Raw genomic sequence first — 21,470 nt, forward strand, 5'->3', positions numbered from 1 at the left:
CACTGTTGCAACAGGATCCTGCAGTATTCAAGTTGACTCCCAGACTTGAAAATCTGTGTTCCAGACCTCCAAACGACTATATAAGGTCCAGCCAAACAGCTATTAAAATGCTCCACAGCTCTTTAAAGGAGTATATTGACTTTCCAATCAGCCTGTTAGCAAAAACTACTGTGAAACAGAGTAGCCCATAGTTTACAAAAAAAGCAGCTGGCTGTTACTGGGCTGGTTTGGAGTCATTGGTAGTGTCGGAACTAACGTGCGTGTTTGTGCCAGTTTACCAGTCTGTAATGAGTGGGCATCATCACCCACTGTATGCACTGGACACTGTAGCCTTAGGAGTTGATGCTTTGAACCCAGTTCACTGAATTCCTCTCTGCTTTGTAGGTTGAGGGAGCCTTCTACCATAAATAGCCAGGCAGTCTAGTCGCGCAGAGATGAGATGAGAGGGGAGGGGGGAGGAGGGGGGGAGGGGAGGAGGGGGAGGGGGGAGGAGGGGGAGAGGGGAGGGGGGAGGAGGGGGGGAGAAGGGGGGGAGGGGGGAGGGGAGGGGGAGGAGAGGGGAGAGGGGAGGAGGGGGAGGGGGAGAGGGAGAGAGGGGGAGGGGGAGAGGGGAGGGGAGGGGGAGGGGGAGAGGGGAGGGGGGGGAGGAGGGGGAGAGGGGAGGGGGAGAGGGGAGGGGAGGGGGGGAGGGGGAGAGGGGAGGGGGAGAGGGGAGGGGGGAGGAGGGGGGGAGGGGAGGAGGGGGAGAAGGGGGGGAGGGGAGAGGGGAGGAGGGGGGGAGGGGGAGGAGGGGAGAGGGGAGGAGGGGAGAGGGGGAGGAGGGGGGGAGGGGGAGAGGGGGGGAGGGGAGGAGGGGGAGGGGGGAAGGGGAGAGGGGGGGAGGGGGAGGAGGGGGGAGGAGGGGGGAGGGGAGAGGGGAGGAGGGGGAGGAGGGGAGAGGGGAGGAGGGGGAGGAGGGGAGGAGGGGAGAGGGGAAGGAGGGGAGAGGGGAGGAGGAGGAGGAGGGGAGAGGGGAGGAGGGGGAGGAGGGGAGGAGGGGGAGGAGGGGAGGAGGGGAGAGGGGAGCTCTCTGGAAAGGCCCCTTGAGGTGCAGCCACAACATTTCTCAGTTTCTCTGTAAGAACGTGACTTTTCCCTCCTCAGCCGTTCTCTTCTTCCATGACATCCGTACTCCTGTCGGACGTCTCTCATCTTTGGCTACTGTGGTGATAACGCGCAGGACTGTGGTTCACTGGAGGCTGCGTGGCGTCCCCTGCCAATGTCCACAACGCTGGCGTATAGCGAGGTTTCTTCACAATAGGCATGCCAAGAATGTTTTCACCTGAAGCAAGAAATTTGTTTCCTTTTCCGCTTTTCTATTCATGGTGGCCAGTTGTCTAGTCCAGAATCCTATAAATTAATGCGACTTGTTCCTTACAATAGTGTGACATTCTCATGTTAGAAATATGCTGAGTAGGATAGAAGTTGAGAAATATAACCGACTTTTTAAAAAGTCTTATTAAATAAAAGTTGTTAAAAGGTGACTGATTTAAACAATACTGATATGCTGGATTTACTTTACTCCTTAACTAAAAATATCAGTTTAAACGATATTAGATTATGCTGGGTTTAGTTGGACTTATTAACAGACTTACCACAATATGCAATATGTACACAGTGAAAACATCAGTGTGAAATTAACTTCCAGACAGTGAATTCCTACAGAGTAACTGGTTCAATAAGTGGATATTTTCAGCCCCTTTGCTATTCAGGCTGTGGCAGACTAACTGTATTTGTGTTATGTCTCAATAAACCCAAATCTGTTTAAAAGTCCCCCATAGGGCTCTTATGATCGTAGAGTACAACTGTACGACTGCAGCATTCTGTCTCTCTCCCGCCTCCCGGAACAGGCTTAGCCTCAGTCATGACCAAATAAAGTGTCCAAATTCCTCCCGGCTTCATCTGGGTCCCGAGTATGTTTACGGGAGCCAGAGATCGAGCTGCTCTCCAGCTGAAGGCCCTGCTTGCTCTGTGCTACCGTGTCAGCCTGTCCAAGTCAAAGACAGCTTACATAATGTTGTGTGTATGTTCAGTCTTACTCTCCTGTCATATGTACAGAACAGCAGGTCTATAGGGCTTTGTGCTCTGTTTGATATGTAGATAAATGTATGTGTGGCTTTTATGTTAAAATTGAGTCTAAACACACATTTGAATATTTGCTCTGAATTAAGTTATATAGTGTATATGTAGACTCAGCTAAAATATGGAGTAGAAAACCAGTAGTTGGAAACCCAGCGCACAGCAATAACACTAGTGTGGAAGTGGTACTTTAATTTGTATTAATATACAGACAATAGCAGATGTATGATCAAACACTGACCACTCGTAGAGTGAATGCAAACTGTATATGGCCAGCAGAAGAATGACTATGTCTAATGGAGCGTCTGTATGTGTAACTACAAGGTAGGTGATCTTAATGAAGTGGTCAGTGAGTGTACTCCATAGTTAATGAGTGCCTGACCCTCCTTAAATGTTCTAGCATGTTCAACAAACGCACAGACTAGCCACCCCAAGTGGAATTACTTAATGGACATTTTTAACGCACAAAGTAAGAGCTGAGTGATCACATATGTGCTTGAAGCGAGTCATAACAACACACGCCAACAGTATCTGTATATGTTCCAGTTCCCAGGAGTCCCTCTGAGATGCAGATAGCATGGACGACAAGCCTGTGGTTGGAGCTCTCCGTGAGCGTATCGCTTAGAGGTTGTGGGGGCATTCTGTGGGTTTTGCAAATGGCCAACTTCTCAGAAAAAGAGCTGTGAGTCTTCCCTGGGGTACTGAACCATCACCCCCAAGGAAGCCTGCACGCTGTACCATCTTGTCCAGTAAGCTAACCCCTTGCACCACAAGAAGAATTAGTCCATGGCTGTTGTCATCCAGCAGTGATCCCTGGTGGTGCCCGGGAGCAGACTTATGTTTGTCTGCCATCTTTTCTCCAGGTGCCAGTGCAGTATGGGGAACAGGTGTACACCAGTTTGCCGTGGAAGCCTGTTCGTAGTGGGGCAGGTGTGACACAGTTGCCACACATGAGTGTGTTGGTTTACTCGAAGCCTATATCCAATCAACAAAACGGTTCAGATTGCAAAAGAGGTCATCAGATCCATTTATAACATCTTACAAATACCATGAAAGGCTAAATCTGTTAACTACTCACCAAAATATCATTAGCCTTTTTTTAAATAGTGTCCACATGCTACAGGTAAACTATTTAACATAAATTGCCATCCAAATGATCACTGTGCATTTGGACACAAAATATTGTTTGACTAGATATCACCCTGTGTAAGCTAAAACATTCCACAACCAGAAGTTTGTAAAGTTATGTCATTTTCATTATTATCTCTACAATGCTGAGATTGGAATCTGATGCTAAAAACTTTATAAAGTGTGAACAAATCTACTCCCATTTCCATCTGACAGGCAGTAACTTTTTCACATTCTGTGGTTATTTAATTTTCTAGGAGAGCCTGGAAATCTTTTGCTAGTGGAATAAAACTAATGTGTTTGAGGTCACAGCATATTAAGAATTCTAATGTAAAATTCATCCCACTTTTTCATAAAAATTCCACAAAATTAGCTGTTTAATAGTTTTATTTTTAAGAAGCTTAACAGTTTTATGACACCTGATTGACAAACTATTTATGCAAAACACTTAAGTCAGAGGTTATAAGTGTTATTACAACACTTATCAAGTCAGAGGTTATAAGTGTTATTACAACACTTATCAAGTCAGAGGTTATAAGTGTTATTACAACACTTATCAAGTCAGAGGTTATAAGTGTTATTACAACACTTATCAAGTCAGAGGTTATGACGAAAGCATCACACCTATGAAAATAGTCTTTTTAAATCACACCTTTCTAAATGTTTGTGCAGTATATCAGCGTGCCACTTCTTCTCCCATCAAACCCACTGTCGTATTATCTGGCATGTGTCCACAGTTCGGCCAGTTTTCTGTAAGTGCGTATCAAAGGCCGCTCTACACTGTAGGCACACTGCTCGCAATCCCAGTGTTAGCAGTTATCTTTAGGAGTCTCATATAAAACTAATATCACTTTGTCTTGTTCATTAGTATGTTTAACATTTACAGTATTTTAGGTAGACAATTTGAGACACACAGGTATAAAGGTTTCTCTAAATCAATGATATTTCAAATATGTGGTCAGGATTCTTATATTTTATGTTTGCATTATGCATTATGCACTGCATAATGAGGTGTTCAGGAAATCTGAAAGCAAGGTAACACACTGGAACACACATTTACCCCAAACAGTGAATGAGAACCTTCTACTCAAAGAAACAGATTAACAAAATCTGATTAATTTTAATAATAGATTAATGTTTGAATAATACAATTTAGTTCTCGGGTAAAGTTCAGCGACCGTCAGCCGCTAATTTGTCCAGGAATATACGGATGATTCGGCGACAATGAACTGGACACCTCTGTAGGCCCGTTGGACTCGAACTCTGGTCACGTGTACGCAGGGACGTCAGATGTGACCGAGTTCACGCCGAGCGTGTGTCAAACTAAGGGCTTTATATTTTTATAGAGGAATTCATATCGTACTGGGATTAACGGTCATGTAATGCTCCACGGATGCTGTTTCTGTTAAGCGCTGGCCAATGTAGAATATTCCACTTTGAAAAAGAACCAGTTTCCACTGTCATTGTAGAAAATTCAAGTAACAACATATTTCAAAATGAACGTGTAATAAAGTTTCTTTTCCTGATAGACCATCGTCGTCCCAACCTGTAAGGCATTACATTACTAACTTAAACCAAGCACGTATTCTCCAAAGAATTCATCTGGGACATACATGATTTTGTAACAACTCTAAAATATAGATCTACAGTCTCAGCTCAAACATCTCTGTGGCCCGTACAGTGTAAATAAGATATAAGACTGCAGCGTATTTCGATCAGACATATCGGGGGCATCCGTAAATTCTATTGAAAGTGGAAAAAGTGACAGAGAGTGAGTTCAATACCATGCAGCTGACATCACCCTGGAGGACGTGAGCAGGGACCGACCAACCAGCGCGCGCCTCGGCCACGCGCAGATGGGAAGAGTTTAAAAAAGATTGGGCAAAGTGTTGCGATGTGGACCTTCTAATGCAGAGATAACGGAATAGGATATAAGAACCCAAATACTCCAACACCAGCACCGGATTCAACATTTACAACCGATATCTACCGGACAAGCCTATTCTTTAAACTTTTAGCTAAGTTCTTGTTTACGCAATTTTTTAATTTATAATTTCGATCGACTTTGACAGAATACAATGACACAACACTTCAGAAGCGGGCCAGCCTTCGGGCTTTCTGCAGAGGTGAAAAGCAAGGTAGGTGAATGTTCAGATGTAAATATTCAGAGACTGATTGGAAATCTGTTGAAATGTGTCAGTCGGGGCGCGAGCGGCACGTGCGCTGGTTTAAATGGCTTTGACGGACCACACGGCCAAACACTGGTGTGTTCACATGGGCCTGCTGTGTTGTGAGCGTACGTGGGGGAGACGTGTATTCGTTTCGTTGTCTTCTGTTTGTCCGTGCATCTCGATATATTCGACTCGTCTGATTTATGTTTGTGCAGCTTGTACGTTTGTCCTAGGCCCATCACCTCTGATCATAGTGCCAAACTCACATCATACACACTGATTACATGTTGGACAAAGCGAACAGGTCTAGAAGGACATCACCTGTCTGCAGTAGCTTCAAATTAAAGAAATCTTTTGTCAACACTGACGTCTTGCTCAGCAGAGCAATTCACTCGCATTTGCCATGGTTGTTACACTTTTACACGTTTCAACCGCTGTGATTACACACAGGTTTGTGTGTGACTGTCAAATAGTCTTTTTTTGTGTAGTCACAGTAAGACGTTTCCTTCAGGTCTTATGTGAATCCATATTTTTACATTTTGTAGATAAGCAAATAAGGGAGATAATATTTTTATCCTTGTAGATAAGGGAGATAATATGTTCTACACAGTCAGCTTGTCATGTTGCCAGATTCTTTACTAGAAAGAGCCATTTTCCCTTTATATCCTCATACCTCTCCAGATATCCCAGAATGCTTCAGGTGTTCTAACCAATGACACTGAGAATACACTATGGATATATTGTGTATGAGTGCTGGTGGGTTGCTGTCAATTGGAGTGTTGCTGGCTTGCTATGTCCACTGCAGTGACCGCCTTGTGACTTTCTGGTTTCCATAAAAGGAAGTGCAGAGCTCTCTCTGTATCTGAAAAGGAAAGTGGCTCATTGTAAACAGTTTGGGATGAAGCAGAACGCAGGACATCCTACCATAAGAGAGGAGACAAACCGCCACCACCTTCACCTTACTCTTAGTATGAGACAATCAGAAATCAGACTTTCGTCCAATGACAGCCAAAGTCTGATTTCATTATTGTTATTTGCACAATGTTTTCATATGTTAAAGATAATTCAGTAGATCTCACATGCACAGTATCATTTTAGTAAACTCTCATTAGGTTATAAGTGCTTTGTTGATCACTTCATAATTCTAAAGTAGTGTGGGAAGATGCAGGCCTTCACACACAGAGCTAATGAACAGATTACAGGTGTTTGTTGTGTCTCCAGATGGGGACAGGCACACTGTCATGCTCTTACAGTATCCCTGTTTTAGATAACCCACCCAAATCATACTATTTAGCAAAAGAGAGAGCCAAGCTGTGGAGAGAAGGTGGTGCTGATTGCATTCCTCATGTCCAGAGTGAAAGAAAAAAAACAAAAACAGATGGAGGTCTGACCTGAATTCCTTGGCTGGAGCTGACGGCTGTCCATCTTGGCATCCATCAGTCGGATGTGGTTAGCATGTGCAGCTATTTCACTTTAAAAAGGAGAGAGAGAGAGAGAAAAAAGGAGAGAGAGAGAGAGAGAGAGAGAGAGAGAGAGAGAGAGAGAGAGAGAGAGAGAGAGAGAGAGAGAATATGGACACACTTAGAGAAGGACGGACATAAAGAAATAGTGGACATGTGAGATGATGGATATATGGCTGTAGGGGGAGTGACAAGGAGAAATGTGTATGTATACATGTTAGAGAGAGAGAGAGAGAGAGAGAGAGAGAGAGAGAGAGAGAGAGAGAGAGAGAGAGAGAGAGAGAGAGAGAGAGAGAGAGAGAGAGAGAGAGAGAGAGAGAGAGAGAGAGAGAGAGAGAGAGAGAGAGAGAGAGAGAGAGAGAGAGAGAGAGAGAGAGAGAGAGAGAGAGAGAGAGAGAGGTTTCTCCCTAGTTTGGTGTGCTGGAGTGGCCCCTGCTGCTTTGAAATGAGTGTTATTGTTGGCTCTGCTTCCTCCCCCCTCCTCTGCCTCGCTCGTTGTCATTTGTGTTGTCAGACAAACGTTTCAGAAGAGGCGGAGGAGATCGGGGCCCTTCCAACACAGCCCAGCTGACGGGGGTCAACGTGAAAAACGTCATCAAAGAGCATGTGGACGTTCCGCTTGCTAGTCCTTAATCCAGCCCCTTAATCCAGCCCCTAAGGCCTTGCAGACACTATTTCTAGAAGCCTGCTGCTACAGAAAGAGAAGGAAAGGAATGTCATTTATGGAGCTAATAAAAACTAGCTGAGAGTTCTGATCAAATTTTGGTTTCTAAGCTATGGTTACACAGGATTGTGTAACTGGCTTCATATTTGAAATGTTATTGATATGCATTTTCTTCTTGGCTGCGTGGTTTTTTCCAACATGAAGTGTTGGTCAAATGTTCTTTCAATGAGAGCTGACACTGTAACGTTAGTGTTAGTTCTAAGATTTGTCCAGATAAATTGTCAATACTTTTTACCCTCTTTAATAGTAATAATAATCATTATTACTATTACTATTATTGTTGACGTTGTCTTTATGGCTGGTATAATTTTTGGTATGATGACCGTCTCTGATCTTACACCAAAACACATTCACACAACATTTGTTTGTTTGGTTTTTTTAGAAGTATGTTTTTGTACTCAACATACCAAAAGTATTTTTGACACTAGCTCAGCTCATATCCACCATGATATTGTAGAAAAACAGTTAAACTCAAATGTAGATTTGTTAATGGTGTGTTTGGTGGCCTCTGTCTCCTAGCTGGCCCAGAAATATGACCCTCAGAAGGAGGAGGAACTCCGGCTGTGGATCCACGAGGTGACGGGACAGAAGGTTCCGGGCAACTTCATGGAGGGTCTTAAAAATGGCGTCATCCTGTGCGAGTGAGTTTTGCCATCGTGTTCTTTCTCTTTTGTTTGACTCTGTTCCCCTGTCGTATGACAACATGTGCATCACATGCCAGGAGACGCGTGTAGCCAAGCACCCCACCTTTGAGGTCCATCCTGCATCACGGAGGTGCTGAACTAACTTGGAGGAGAGCACTAACGGCCTTGGTCTGCAATCGCAGGAACATGTACACCCACGAAGGGCTTGTGGCATTATTATTATTGTTGTGACTGATGGGACAAAAACAGTAAAAAGAGCAGCACCAGGTCTGGCCACAGACGCTTGGGGCTCAAACTCACCGTGGTATATGACTGCAGACCCACCATTGTATATGATGTGTGCTTTTAGACTGAAGGTAACAACCAGTGTGTGGCAGCCTTAGGCCTTATTTGTTCATGTTGAACAAGTTTTTCTTTCGGTTCTAGAACTGATGTCGTTCTTTATTCTTCGTCTCTGTGCTAACCAGACTCATCAACACCCTCCAGCCCGGCTCTGTGAAAAAAATCAACAACTCCAATCAAAACTGGCATCAGGTGAGCTTCCTTTTCTGTTAATGGCAAATATCACAGATGATGTTTTTTCTACAAGTCCCATGATGCTTTGGGAGGTGTTCCATTGCCATCCTGCACAGCTGCCGAGGCTGTTGGAAGCCCTCTGCCCCAGCCTGATTCTTCATCATAATACAGTGGAGATAATGAGGCTTAAACGCCCGGCAGCAAGTCAGCTGGTGTAAGGGCCATAAAACATGTAACAGACACAGAGTTGCATCTGAGGATGCTTCCCACTGAGAACACCCCAAAATGATCAATACATACACTACACGATCAAATTAGATAAATCCAGAATGGATTTAAGTTGACAGCAGCCTTATAAATGACATGAGGACTATTTAACCAAGTTTATGTAATCATTTGCTTTTCACAGATAAACCCATTCGCTCTATATTCCCCACAAAAGCATTTGTCTCAGGTTTCAGTATTCCAAAAGACTCTTATAGGGCAGTTCACTTTAGGAATGCCTGGTCGCATATTGACTATGACTATGGACAGGTCTATTCAAACTCTATAAGAATCACTTATGCTATATAAAATACTTTTCATAAATACTTATGATTTCATAAATATTTAATATGTAATATTTGGCGAATTCAAAATTGTAGTGAAGTACACAAGCTCTCCAGAGAACAGGTTTGTTCTGTTGTTTGTTCTCCGTGTTCTCTGGGAGTGCTTCATAGTTTTTGGTAGGAGGAACCAGCTCACGATCGTGTATCACGCCTACCGATATGCTGCATATGGGATCTTTGTGGTCTTTTTGCTCCGGACGCAGGGCCGGAGTGGGACACTTTTTCAGCCCGGGAGTTTCATGCCAAAATCCGGCCCAAAATTATTATCCCCTCCCAATCGACCCAAACTAGAGACTGACATGAGCCGGCCCGAATCTCCCGATTAGCCACTCTGGCTCTGTCTGGACGTGATTTGTTTTTGTCCCTTGAGGGATTCTTCTGTAGACCGATTACACAGCAGCAACTGTAGTGCATCTTGCCAGATCTGTCTAACAACTGGTTAATTTAGGATATTTTTATGCAAGTCCTGACTGCATCCTGCCATCCTGACTGCAGCCTTACGACATCTAAGCTGGCGTCCTGTTGGATCCAACAGGATCTCTTGATCTGTTGTTTGACAGAAACTAGCAGAATAACTGGTCTGGCACTAATGCATCACTAAGTCAGCAGGGACCAGTATACAATGTGCCAGTTCAGTAGCAGGTTGTTTAGATTTGCATGAGCAATGTGTGAATAGCTGTTTATGTTCCATGCTGCAGTGCCACTAAATAACACTGGGCCCATGGTATGGACTTGCTGCACACACTCCAACATCTTGCCTTTGAGAGGAAGAACACCACATGCAGGTGTTTACTGAGCTGTCAATGATATAATGATAAGAGGACAATTGTTGCACTCGAGGATAATGCATAGCTACTGAGATACTAGACACCAGTGGAGCTTTTAATATTGGATGTTTAAAAAGTATATCCATACCCATACAGAGACTAACTACACTACATGTAAAAAAAAAACACATGCTTAAATATATTTTAAGCCTGTGCATGATATAAATAGCAAAGATGTGTCTGAAGCTGTTTTCTGTGCAAGGAAACTAAGTAAATTGCACTGAGGATTTTTAAATGAAAATGTTTATCTTCAATAAAATGGTCATTCGGGACCATCCAAGATTGTGACGTCCTCCTTCCAATTGTTAATCAAGCACTGTTTTATTTTAGCGTCATATAAAGACAGTGTTATTTTCTTAAAGAATCAATGATGTAGAAAAATGTTTGGTTTTATATCATTGTAAGTGGTGTTTTCTGTAAATACTTAACTACAATGTAAAAATCCAAAAAGTGTTTGGCTATTTGTGTTAAAAAATTCGGATTTTTATCCAGTGAAACTAGCTTCAAGTCTTGACCGCAACATGTGGTCTGTGGTTTCCTCCTCCCTGTATTGGGGACAGTGGTTATTAATTCCAGATTTGAGCTGAGCGTGTAGTGGCACACACCTCGCCCCGTACGTGAACACAATACAAGCGTGTTTACAGATGGCCGTTTCCGCTTCACAAACTACAGTGTAAATTGCTTGTTTCCTCACAGCTGGAGAACATTGGGAATTTTGTGCGAGCCATTCAGGAGTACGGGCTGAAACCGCACGACATCTTTGAGGCAAATGACCTGTTTGAGAATGTCAACCACACTCAGGTCCAGAGCACTCTGATTGCCCTGGCCGGGATGGTAAGTGGACCGCAGGTCTGGCCAATCATGCTAAACCGGGCCTCCCTGCAGAGCACGTCTGCATGCACACCTGCTTGCTGAGAGCTGTCAAACATATGAGGTACCACCCATTGTTAATCTGAAACATTTGTCCTGGTGTCCCCAAGACCAGATGAGCTGAATCAGAACCTGCAGTCTCTTGCTGTGCAGGCTCTGCTGTGGGAATAAACTAAATACAGAGATCCCTAAACAACAGAGATCCCACGGAGCTCTGCACATGCCGATCTAGTTCTGGAGCGTGCTGATGTAGTTCTGGAGCGTGCTGATGTAGTTCTGGAGCGTGCTGATGTAATTCTGGAGCGTGCTGATGTAGTTCTGGAGCATGCTGATGTAGTTCTGGAGCGTGCTGATGTAGTTCTGGCTCATGCATGTTCCTCATGACGACAATGACTTCCACCTTTTTATAGCATTTGTATACTTAAATCTGCTTAGATACAATTTTGGACGCAGCAGATGAAAAATTGGTTATTTTTTTAAACTGCCAAAAGTTTGTTAAAATTAGCATGTGTTTGTTTGTACTGATTTTAAAACTAATTGCAGAGGATTCCTGCTATGAAAGACAAAAGATATAGACTACCAAAGCTTTCTATTGTTTCTATTAGAGTTTTATGTTACATATATTTATATTTTGCCTTGGTAGTGTTTTATGATGTCTGCTACCGTACAAACAATGCTAGTCTATAACCCACAATCCTGTTGGTTACTGTGTGTAGGCTAAATCAAAAGGCATCAACACTAAATACGACGTTGGTGTGAAGTATGCAGAGAAACAGCAGCGCAAGTTTGCCCCAGAGAAGATAAAGGAAGGCCGTAATGTCATTGGTCTGCAGGTCAGCCTATGGGTGTGGGTGTGGGTGTGGCTGTGGGTGTCTGCTCCTGTGTACTGTTTTACAACATGTTAAAAGCTTCACTTCACCTGAACGTATACAGCCAAGGAGTTTGAGTAAAGCTGTTAAGGTTATATTTGTAATACTGATGGATTACAGAAAAAATGCTTTTAAGTACGTTTTATCACCTTGCTCCAAGAATGTAAGCAAATGCTACAAGCTCCTTTGGATACTTGCAGATGGGTACCAATAAGTTTGCCAGCCAGAAGGGTATGACATCCTATGGCACACGGCGTCACCTCTACGACCCTAAGGCGGGCATGGATAATCCTATGGACCAATCAACAATTAGTCTGCAAATGGGAACCAATAAAGGAGCCAGTCAGGTGCTTACAGTACTTTCTGCTGTATTCATTTTACATCTTATTAATCCAGTTATTGTTGGATTTTGTTAGTTCTGAGTTCTACAAATAGCATTTGTGAGCCTACCTATCAGAAGCCATTTTCTATCCATTGGTGCTGTGGTGTGTTCATTGAAGCACACGTGAACGTTCCCCCTCGTCCCTTCAGGCTGGCATGACGGCGCCGGGGACCAAGCGACAGATCTTCGATAAAAAGCTGGACATGGAGAGCTGCGACACGGCCACCGTCTCCCTCCAGATGGGCACCAACAAGGTGGCGTCGCAGTCCGGCATGACCGTCTACGGTCTCCCACGGCAGGTCTACGACAAGAAGTACTGCACCTACCCCGAAGACTACATGGACAACGGCCAGGAGATGGACGGATACCAGTACTCTGACTAGGACGCGCGGACCACCGCCCCCACGCCCTGCTTTTAATCTCGTTTTATAATTCACCAAATTTTTTTTCCATTTGTATTTTAAACGCCGCATCCTGCAAGACCCAAACTGTCGACAAATGTCACAGCTAATCAGCCAATGCTCAAAAGTAGGTCTACGACAGCTGATCAGTTTTGAGAAATTTGAGAGGAATCTTTGCAGTTTATTAGTTTTTAAATTATTATTTGCCACTGACTGCTACTGCTTTTCACTCTTCTTTCTCTCTCAAGTCTAGCAGCCTGCTGTCACCTCATTTGCAGCACATTCCACTTTTAGCAGAGGGACAAAACTTTGCTTCAAAATTATAGAATTATAGTAGAAAGAAATGTGGAATTGTACATGCATATATTTATATATAATAGCCCCCAAAACCTGTAAGAGTGCACCTGATCTCACAGCTATGGCCATGGAGTCTGGCTGGGAAGAAGTGAACAGGACCGTAAGGATGCTGTGCTACTAACCCGTCACGTCGCTACAACTGCAGAAGCGTAGAGCAGCTCACTAACAGCAGCAAAAAACTCTCTCTGCCTGGGCGGACACTGCGGACTGCTAAAGTTCTTCCAGTCGGACGCAGAGTCGGGATTGGCCTGACATTTGCACGTCTTTAAAGCAAGCCCGTCTTCCCTCTCCTAGTGTCTGAAGGTGGCTCGCCGATGCATACCATAATAGTCACCCATGAGGCTTGAAGTCAAGCTAAAATCTACAGGTGCAGAACCTGACCAGATGAATGTGTGCTGATTCAGTACTGCTGAGCTTTTGGAGGTGAAAAGCTTATTGTTTTTACTAGATACCCAAGTGCCAAAATCCCACCCTGGGCCTTGTAGAACAAATCACTCTCCTCTATACATTCTGTTATGGGCACAATTTGGTATTGAATAGCAGGTTGTATTTTAAGTATGCAGAAAATTATTGCTTATTATGTCACCTGTGATCACAAAGGTTACAGGTAATAAATTAGTATGGTTCGAAGAGATCACATCTGTTTGACCTGTGAAACTAAAATCGCCTGCTCTCTCAGACGGGAGACGTTGTCTTGAGTGACAAACCAGGTGTGGGTCAGCGGTGTGAGTGCTGTCCACTTAAGCCTATAGCAGTAAATCCTAATCCAGATAGAAAAGGTGCTGAAATACTATCATGTAGCCGGAGAAGACCTGCACTTCAGCTGGTATTCACCAACCCAGGCAGTCTACAAAGGCACAAAGCAAAAGATTACGATGGTTAGAGCCTAAATACAACCACATGCACTGATCGGATTGTTTATGACCATGGCTCAGAGATTGTAATTCTAAACTTAAGCCATAAAGTTTGCAAGTTCAAAAAATGCCACGAAGGAAGCCTTTAGGTAAAAGCCATTTGAGAACGTTCTTGCAGCAGTACGGGGAACACAGTTGAGAACGTTCTTGCAGCAGTACGGGGAACACAGTTGAGGTTCTAGAGCTGAACTGGTGGTGCATTCTGATGGGAATAACACACAGAGACCTCAACAGCCATCTCGGGTCCTATCTAACCATACGTAACACGAGAGGTACTGTTCGTTTTCATTACAAATGAGCAGCACAAACACTAGGACTCAAGTGATTTTTAGACATTTTGTGGTCATCAATCATTGTCTATTCCAGAGTGCCATCTAGTGGTCCTTTGTGATCTGACAGTGGAAGATTTGGTGATTTGTCATCATGTATTTATTATGAGATTACACTCCCTATCCTATGACATAGCTGGCACAGTGACTGATCTAAAAATGTTTTACCAACATGCATTTATCAAGCAACCTAAGAACATAACATGGCTAAGAACATAAAAAATAGCCACACATGTCCCTGTGATATTTAAGTGAATTGTTGTCAGGCTTCAGCACAATATTATTGGATTACTTTTTAATTTATGTGGCTTACCATCAATGGCTGAGCAAGTGAAAGACCATTAAACTACACCATTTTCAAATCAGTGCCCTAGTCATTTTTGTCAGAAAATGTGTATGTTTATGTTCAAGAAGGATCTGCTACAGCAGGGGTGCTCACTACGTCGAAGTCGGAAGTGTGGGTCGATCGCGAAGGAATGTGCGTAGATCGCGTGACATTAAAAAGTAGTAGATGAATCGCCCATCTGCACTGACGGTTGTATTTTGATTGACATTCATGGTAGCCAATCTGCAATCCGCTCAACAAATTCCGTTCGCCACCTCACAACCCCAAACCCCCGGTAGATCTTTCTGACTTGGTCATCTTATAAGCAGCTCGCAAGCTGAAAACTTGTGGGCACCCCTGGTCTACAGTATAGTGAAAACTTGTGGGCACCCCTGGTCTACAGTATAGTGAAAACTTGTGGGCACCCCTGGTCTACAGTATAGTGAAAACTTGTGGGCACCCCTGGTCTACAGTATAGTGAAAACTTGTGGGCACCCCTGGTCTACAGTATAGTGCCGTCCACATATTGCAGACACACATTCGCTATTTTGGATTATCTGGAGAACTGTTAATCTTTATTTTTTATAAATAAGATTTCAACTGGATGAAATCAATGTATTCATCCTGAAATAAAGACAAATCTACAAAATTAAAACAGTTAGCAATAAGAAAGGATATGCAGGAAAGATGTGACTTTTAATGAACCAGCCATTACTTATAATAAAATCAAAAAGACAAATTAAAAAAAGAATCAAGTGGTTACTAACTGCCATTATGAAATCACCTCTAGATTCATTGTTTAATAAACACTACATTTTATTTGTTTATTCACATTCTGTAACACTAAAAAGATGCAGGGTTGTTAGCCATGAAAGACGTCCCATATTTGCTTTATTATGGGACCAACTTACATACAAGATGTTAGTTACTGTTAGGTGATGCATATCAGAATATAAATATATGCATCTTAGTCCAAGGGCCCTTTTAGTCTGTAATGACTTGTGATTCCACAAGAAAGCTACTGATTAGCTGCTTCACAAGCGTCTATCCAATCACTGTACACATCAACTGGTTCCGAGAGATCTGAAATAGTGGTTAAGGCCGAATGACACCAATATGAAAGTAGTATGTCTCTTAATGGGGTTATGCAGGAACAGCTTACATATTCACAGGCAACGAGGACTTTTCTTTTTTATCAATTCCAAACAGCGCCAATATTTTTTTAAAGAAATTAAGAAACGTACTGTTTTAGGTAATTGATTGTGCTTGGTAAACCATCCTCATTAACATGCTTTAATGGGGATTTTTAAAGGATACAGGTAATTGGGGTCTGGAACTCCTCCAAACACACACTACAAGATATTATTCCCGTGTTTCGACTTCGTTCCCTAGAAATGAACATCATCAAAACAGTTTAGTGTTGCAGTACATGCAGAAGGTATGTGAAATACTGGAGTACTGTTTAGTTTTCTTACATTTTAACGTCGCATGATTTCTCGTGGTTACAGAAGGGACACGTGAACTGCGTGTCCAGGTTCCCCGTCATCTTCTTTTTGGGAGGCGGTTTGCGCTTCGACTTTCTGCGAGCCATGACCACCAACTACTCCGGACAAACCTGGAGGTCACAATGCACCAGAACATCCAACTACTGTCGAAAAACATACGCATGTCATTTGTTTTCATAACTGCAGTCATTATATAGTAACATTTAATACTACTACTACACTTGAGTAGTAATACTACTACTACTACACTTGAGTACTAATACTACTACTACTACTACACTTTAGTACTACTACACTTTAGTACCAATACTACTACTACTACTACTACACTTTAGTACCAATACTATTACTACTACTACACTTTAGTACCAATACTACTACTACTACACTTTAGTACCAATACTACTACTACTACTACACTTTAGTACCAATACTACTACTACTACACTTTAGTACCAATACTACTACTACACTTGAGTACCAATACTACTACTACACTTGAGTACTAATACTACTACTACACTTGAGTACTGACAACATATGTTGTGAAAAGCGCTATACAAATATATTTGATTTGATTTTTGATTTACTAATTCTACTACTACACTTGAGCACTGACAACATATATTATGAAAAGCGCTATACAAATATATTAGATTTTTGATTTACTAATTCTACTACTACACTTGAGTACTGACAACATATGTTGTGAAAAGAGCTATACAAATATATTTGATTTGATTTTTGATTTACTAATACTACTACTACACTTGAGTACTGACAACATATGTTGTGAAAAGCGCTATATAAATATATTTGATTTGATTTTTGATTTACTAATTCTACTACTACACTTGAGCACTGACAACATATATTGTGAAAAGCACTATACAAATATATTTGATTTGATTTTTGATTTACTAATACTACTACTACACTTGAGCACTGACAACATATATTATGAAAAGCGCTATACAAATATATTTGATTTGATTTTTGATTTACTAATTCTACTACTACACTTGAGCACTGACAACATATATTGTGAAAAGCGCTATACAAATATATTTGATTTTTGATTTACTAATACTACTACTACACTTGAGCACTGACAACATATATTGTGAAAAGCGCTATACAAATATATTTGATTTGATTTTTGATTTACTAATACTACTACTACACTTGAGCACTGACAACATATATTATGAAAAGCGCTATACAAATATATTTGATTTGATTTTTGATTTACTAATTCTACTACTACACTTGAGCACTGACAACATATATTGTGAAAAGCGCTATACAAATATATTTGATTTGATTTTTGATTTACTAATACTACTACTACACTTGAGCACTGACAACATATATTATGAAAAGCGCTATATAAATATATTTGATTTGATTTTTGATTTACTAATACTACTACTAGACTTGAGCACGGACAACATATATTGTGAAAAGCGCTATACAAATATATTTGATTTGATTTTTGATTTACTAATACTACTACTACACTTGAGCACTGACAACATATATTATGAAAAGCGCTATACAAATATATTTGATTTGATTTTTGATTTACTAATTCTACTACTACACTTGAGCACTGACAACATATATTGTGAAAAGCGCTATACAAATATATTTGATTTGATTTTTGATTTACTAATACTACTACTACACTTGAGCACTGACAACATATATTGTGAAAAGCGCTATACAAATATATTTGATTTGATTTTTGATTTACTAATACTACTACTACACTTGAGCACTGACAACATATATTATGAAAAGCGCTATATAAATATATTTGATTTGATTTTTGATTTACTAATTCTACTACTACACTTGAGCACTGACAACATATATTGTGAAAAGCGCTATACAAATATATTTGATTTGATTTTTGATTTACTAATACTACTACTACACTTGAGCACTGACAACATATATTATGAAAAGCGCTATATAAATATATTTGATTTGATTTTTGATTTACTAATACTACTACTACACTTGAGCACTGACAACATATATTGTGAAAAGCGCTATACAAATATATTTGATTTGATTTTTGATTTACTAATACTACTACTACACTTGAGCACTGACAACATATATTATGAAAAGCGCTATATAAATATATTTGATTTGATTTTTGATTTACTAATTCTACTACTACACTTGAGCACTGACAACATATATTATGAAAAGCGCTATATAAATATATTTGATTTGATTTTTGATTTACTAATTCTACTACTACACTTGAGCACTGACAACATATATTATGAAAAGCGCTATACAAATATATTTGATTTGATTTTTGATTTACTAATACTACTACTACACTTGAGCACTGACAACATATATTATGAAAAGCGCTATATAAATATATTTGATTTGATTTTTGATTTACTAATACTACTACTACACTTGAGCACTGACAACATATATTGTGAAAAGCGCTATACAAATATATTTGATTTGATTTTTGATTTACTAATACTACTACTACACTTGAGCACTGACAACATATATTATGAAAAGCGCTATATAAATATATTTGATTTGATTTTTGATTTACTAATTCTACTACTACACTTGAGCACTGACAACATATATTATGAAAAGCGCTATATAAATATATTTGATTTGATTTTTGATTTACTAATTCTACTACTACACTTGAGCACTGACAACATATATTATGAAAAGCGCTATATAAATATATTTGATTTGATTTTTGATTTACTAATTCTACTACTACACTGTCTTCACTCACGCGGTAAATCCATCTTATAACTGGCTTGAATACAGTTAGCTAAACATGTTAACCTACAACAGCTAGCTAGCTTAATAAGCGACATCTAGTTAATTTAATACGCATAAGACGTTACAGGCGAACCTTAAATTAAAGAATTATTTCGTAATATTTGTCACTTTACTGCAGGTTCCTGTTGCATAAACACGCGAGTTAGCCGCTAGCTAGCTAAGCTAACTAGCCAAACGGAGCCCGAGCTAACATTAGTTAACCAACACCTAGCAAGGCAACTAGACGACAGCGGTACGTCAGTCGATACGCTTGAATCACGTACGATTAAAATCAATCGAATATGAAGAAGAAAACGCGTCTTACGTGTATTTAATTAATCCACCGATATTACTGCACAAACCAGCACAACGCCTCCCGAATAAACACAAGACCAACTTCCGGTGAGATCTCTTTCTCTAAAACCGTGTGCGACAGATCAGAGTCCTCCACGCTGCCATCTAGTGTCCAGAATTCAGAATATCTTTATTGTCATTATACCAGGTATAACGAAAATTAAGGTGCCTTACTTGTGGTGTAGAGTGTACAAAAGAAGAAAGAAAAATATATATATATATGTATTTTTAAAGACTAGGTTTAGAATTTACAGGATTTACAAGAACGTCTTTAACAAAAGACAAATAGCTTTAGAAGCAAACGTCTCTACAAGACCAACTGGTAACATCAAGATACAAATGTGAATGATCAGCAGTTACAAGTGATTTAGTGTCCGAATAGCAGTGGGGTAAAAGCTGTTTCTCAGCCGATTTGTCCTTGTTTTAATTGCTCTGTACCTTCTACCTGATGGTAGCAGCTCTAAGAGATAATGACCGGGGTGAGAATTGTCCCTGATGATTTTATGGATTTTTTGTAGACAACGAGAGCTGTATAGATCCTCCAGGGTGGGTAAGGAGCACCCAATGATTTTCTCTGCAGACCTCACAATCCTCTGTAGTTCTTTTCTGCATGCTGCAGTGCAACTGGAGAACCACACACAGAGTCCGTGAGTGAGGATGCTCTCTATGGTGGAACGGTAGAAGGACACCAACAGCCTCTGATTAATGTTGTTCTTCCTGAGGATCCTCAGAAAGTAGAGTCTCTGTTGTGCCTTCTTTGTAAGTTCCATGGTGTTCACACCCCAGGATAGGTCCTCTTGAATGCGAATGCCCAGGAAGCGAAAGTCTGTGACCCTTTCTACACAATCCCCGTTGATGGTGATGGGTTGAATGATTCCTTTTGTCTTCCTAAAATCAATGACGAGCTCCTTTGTCTTTGATGTATTCAGACGTAGATTGTTGTCTGTGCACCACAATGACAGTCGTTCTACCTCGTCTCGATACGCTGTCTCGTCGTCTCCGGTGATAAGCCCCAGAATGGTGGTATCATCGGCAAACTTTACCATGGTGTTGCTGTTGTGAACAGTGGTACAGTCATGGGTGTAGAGGGTGTAGAGCAAGGGACTGAGCACACAGCCTTGGGGGGCACCTGTACTGAGGCTAATGGCTGAAGAGGTGTGAGGTCCCACTCTGACCCTTTGTTTGCGCTCCGTCAGGAAGTCTTTGATCCACAGACAGGTGTGAGAGGGAAGACCCAGATCCAGCAGTGTGCTCATCAGTCTGTGGGGGACAATGGTGTTAAAAGCGGAGCTATAGTCCACAAAAAGGAGCCGGGCGTAGGTTCCCTGCTGTTCCAGGTGGTTTAACACTGCATGAAGGGCAGTAACTACTGCATCCTCTGTAGACCTGCCAGTCCTGTATGCAAACTGATGTGGGTCGAAGTTGGATGGAAGGAATGAAAGGATGTGATTTTTAACCACACGCGTGAATGTCAAACATTCTTGAGTTCAAGAGAAATGGCGCAAGGCTGAATGATAATTTGTTAAAAACGTGTGTAAGTGCTGTAGATGTATATAAAGCCAGTTCGAAACGTCTTGCAGAATTTTATTTAACAAAAATGCGCAGGATGCAGCTTATTTTCTCCTAGAACAGAGACCATTTACAATGTCACACACTGGTAATATATTAAGCAAAATGTACATCCCAAATCGCCTCTAAAACATTAACATTTTATTGGCAACTAATAAGAAACAGATAATAGAACTTTTGGAAAAAAATACTTTAATAAACATATTGTTTATTTAAGAATCCTAAAAAAAGCATTTACCACATTGTGATCGGGCCACATACACCTTTACATTTCACATTTATGACATTTGGCAGACACTCTTATCCAGAGCAACTTACAAAAGTGATTTGTCACCTAATGTACATGTATGTGTACATACCTAGCAAGGCATTGTAGGAAACAAAGCCAGACGATAAAGACGATACATGTAAACAGGTCTCTCTTGTAAATGAGACGCCAAGTCTCAATGGGACTACCTGTATAAATAAAGGTCTAGTAATAATAAAACATGTCATACATGTGCATATATCACCCACAGGGGCAGGGTCGAGGGGAGGGAAAATAAATTTATTAAAAAATGTAAAATGAGGCGTGAT

At 41.2% G+C, this 21,470-nt stretch overlaps 2 protein-coding genes and 1 long non-coding RNA gene across 3 annotated transcripts; 1 reads left to right on the top strand and 2 right to left on the bottom strand.

Annotated features, from left to right (window-relative positions):
• Positions 1-5,116: 5,116 nt before the first annotated feature.
• LOC143489555 (calponin-1-like) lies at positions 5,117-14,683 on the top strand. Its single transcript, XM_076988661.1, has 7 exons — positions 5,117-5,384; positions 8,121-8,242; positions 8,713-8,779; positions 10,893-11,030; positions 11,783-11,899; positions 12,136-12,282; positions 12,467-14,683. The coding sequence occupies exons 1-7, from the start codon at positions 5,325-5,327 to the stop codon at positions 12,698-12,700; spliced, it is 885 nt and encodes a 294-aa protein (XP_076844776.1). The 5' UTR covers positions 5,117-5,324; the 3' UTR covers positions 12,701-14,683.
• Positions 5,910-7,534, bottom strand: LOC143489557 (uncharacterized). Its single transcript, XR_013124710.1, has 2 exons — positions 6,809-7,534; positions 5,910-6,279 (listed from the first exon to the last, which is right to left on the bottom strand). It is a non-coding gene; the product is annotated as an uncharacterized LOC143489557 (long non-coding RNA).
• A 637-nt stretch (positions 14,684-15,320) lies between the features above and the next one.
• On the bottom strand, positions 15,321-19,435 carry LOC143489556 (transcription elongation factor 1 homolog). Its single transcript, XM_076988662.1, has 4 exons — positions 19,297-19,435; positions 16,119-16,258; positions 15,961-16,031; positions 15,321-15,726 (listed from the first exon to the last, which is right to left on the bottom strand). Exons 2-4 carry the CDS (start codon positions 16,232-16,234, stop codon positions 15,662-15,664), a joined length of 252 nt encoding a protein of 83 aa, XP_076844777.1. The 5' UTR covers positions 16,235-16,258; positions 19,297-19,435; the 3' UTR covers positions 15,321-15,661.
• Between the last annotated feature and the right edge of the window lie 2,035 nt (positions 19,436-21,470).

Source organism: Brachyhypopomus gauderio, unplaced genomic scaffold, assembly GCF_052324685.1.
Source record: "Brachyhypopomus gauderio isolate BG-103 unplaced genomic scaffold, BGAUD_0.2 sc63, whole genome shotgun sequence".
Lineage (NCBI taxonomy): Eukaryota > Metazoa > Chordata > Actinopteri > Gymnotiformes > Hypopomidae > Brachyhypopomus > Brachyhypopomus gauderio.

Coding starts and splice junctions, on each gene's coding strand:
- LOC143489555 (XM_076988661.1), top strand. CDS start 5,325: ATGACACAACACTTCAGAAGCGGGCCAGCCTTCGGGCTTTCTGCAGAG. Junction 8,780..10,892: donor CCAATCAAAACTGGCATCAG/GTGAGCTTCCTT, acceptor GTTTCCTCACAG/CTGGAGAACATTGGGAATTT. Junction 11,900..12,135: donor GTAATGTCATTGGTCTGCAG/GTCAGCCTATGG, acceptor GGATACTTGCAG/ATGGGTACCAATAAGTTTGC.
- LOC143489556 (XM_076988662.1), bottom strand. CDS start 16,234: ATGGCTCGCAGAAAGTCGAAGCGCAAACCGCCTCCCAAAAAGAAGATG. Junction 16,032..16,118: donor AAATCATGCGACGTTAAAAT/GTAAGAAAACTA, acceptor GTTCATTTCTAG/GGAACGAAGTCGAAACACGG. Junction 15,727..15,960: donor GTTCCAGACCCCAATTACCT/GTATCCTTTAAA, acceptor CCACTATTTCAG/ATCTCTCGGAACCAGTTGAT.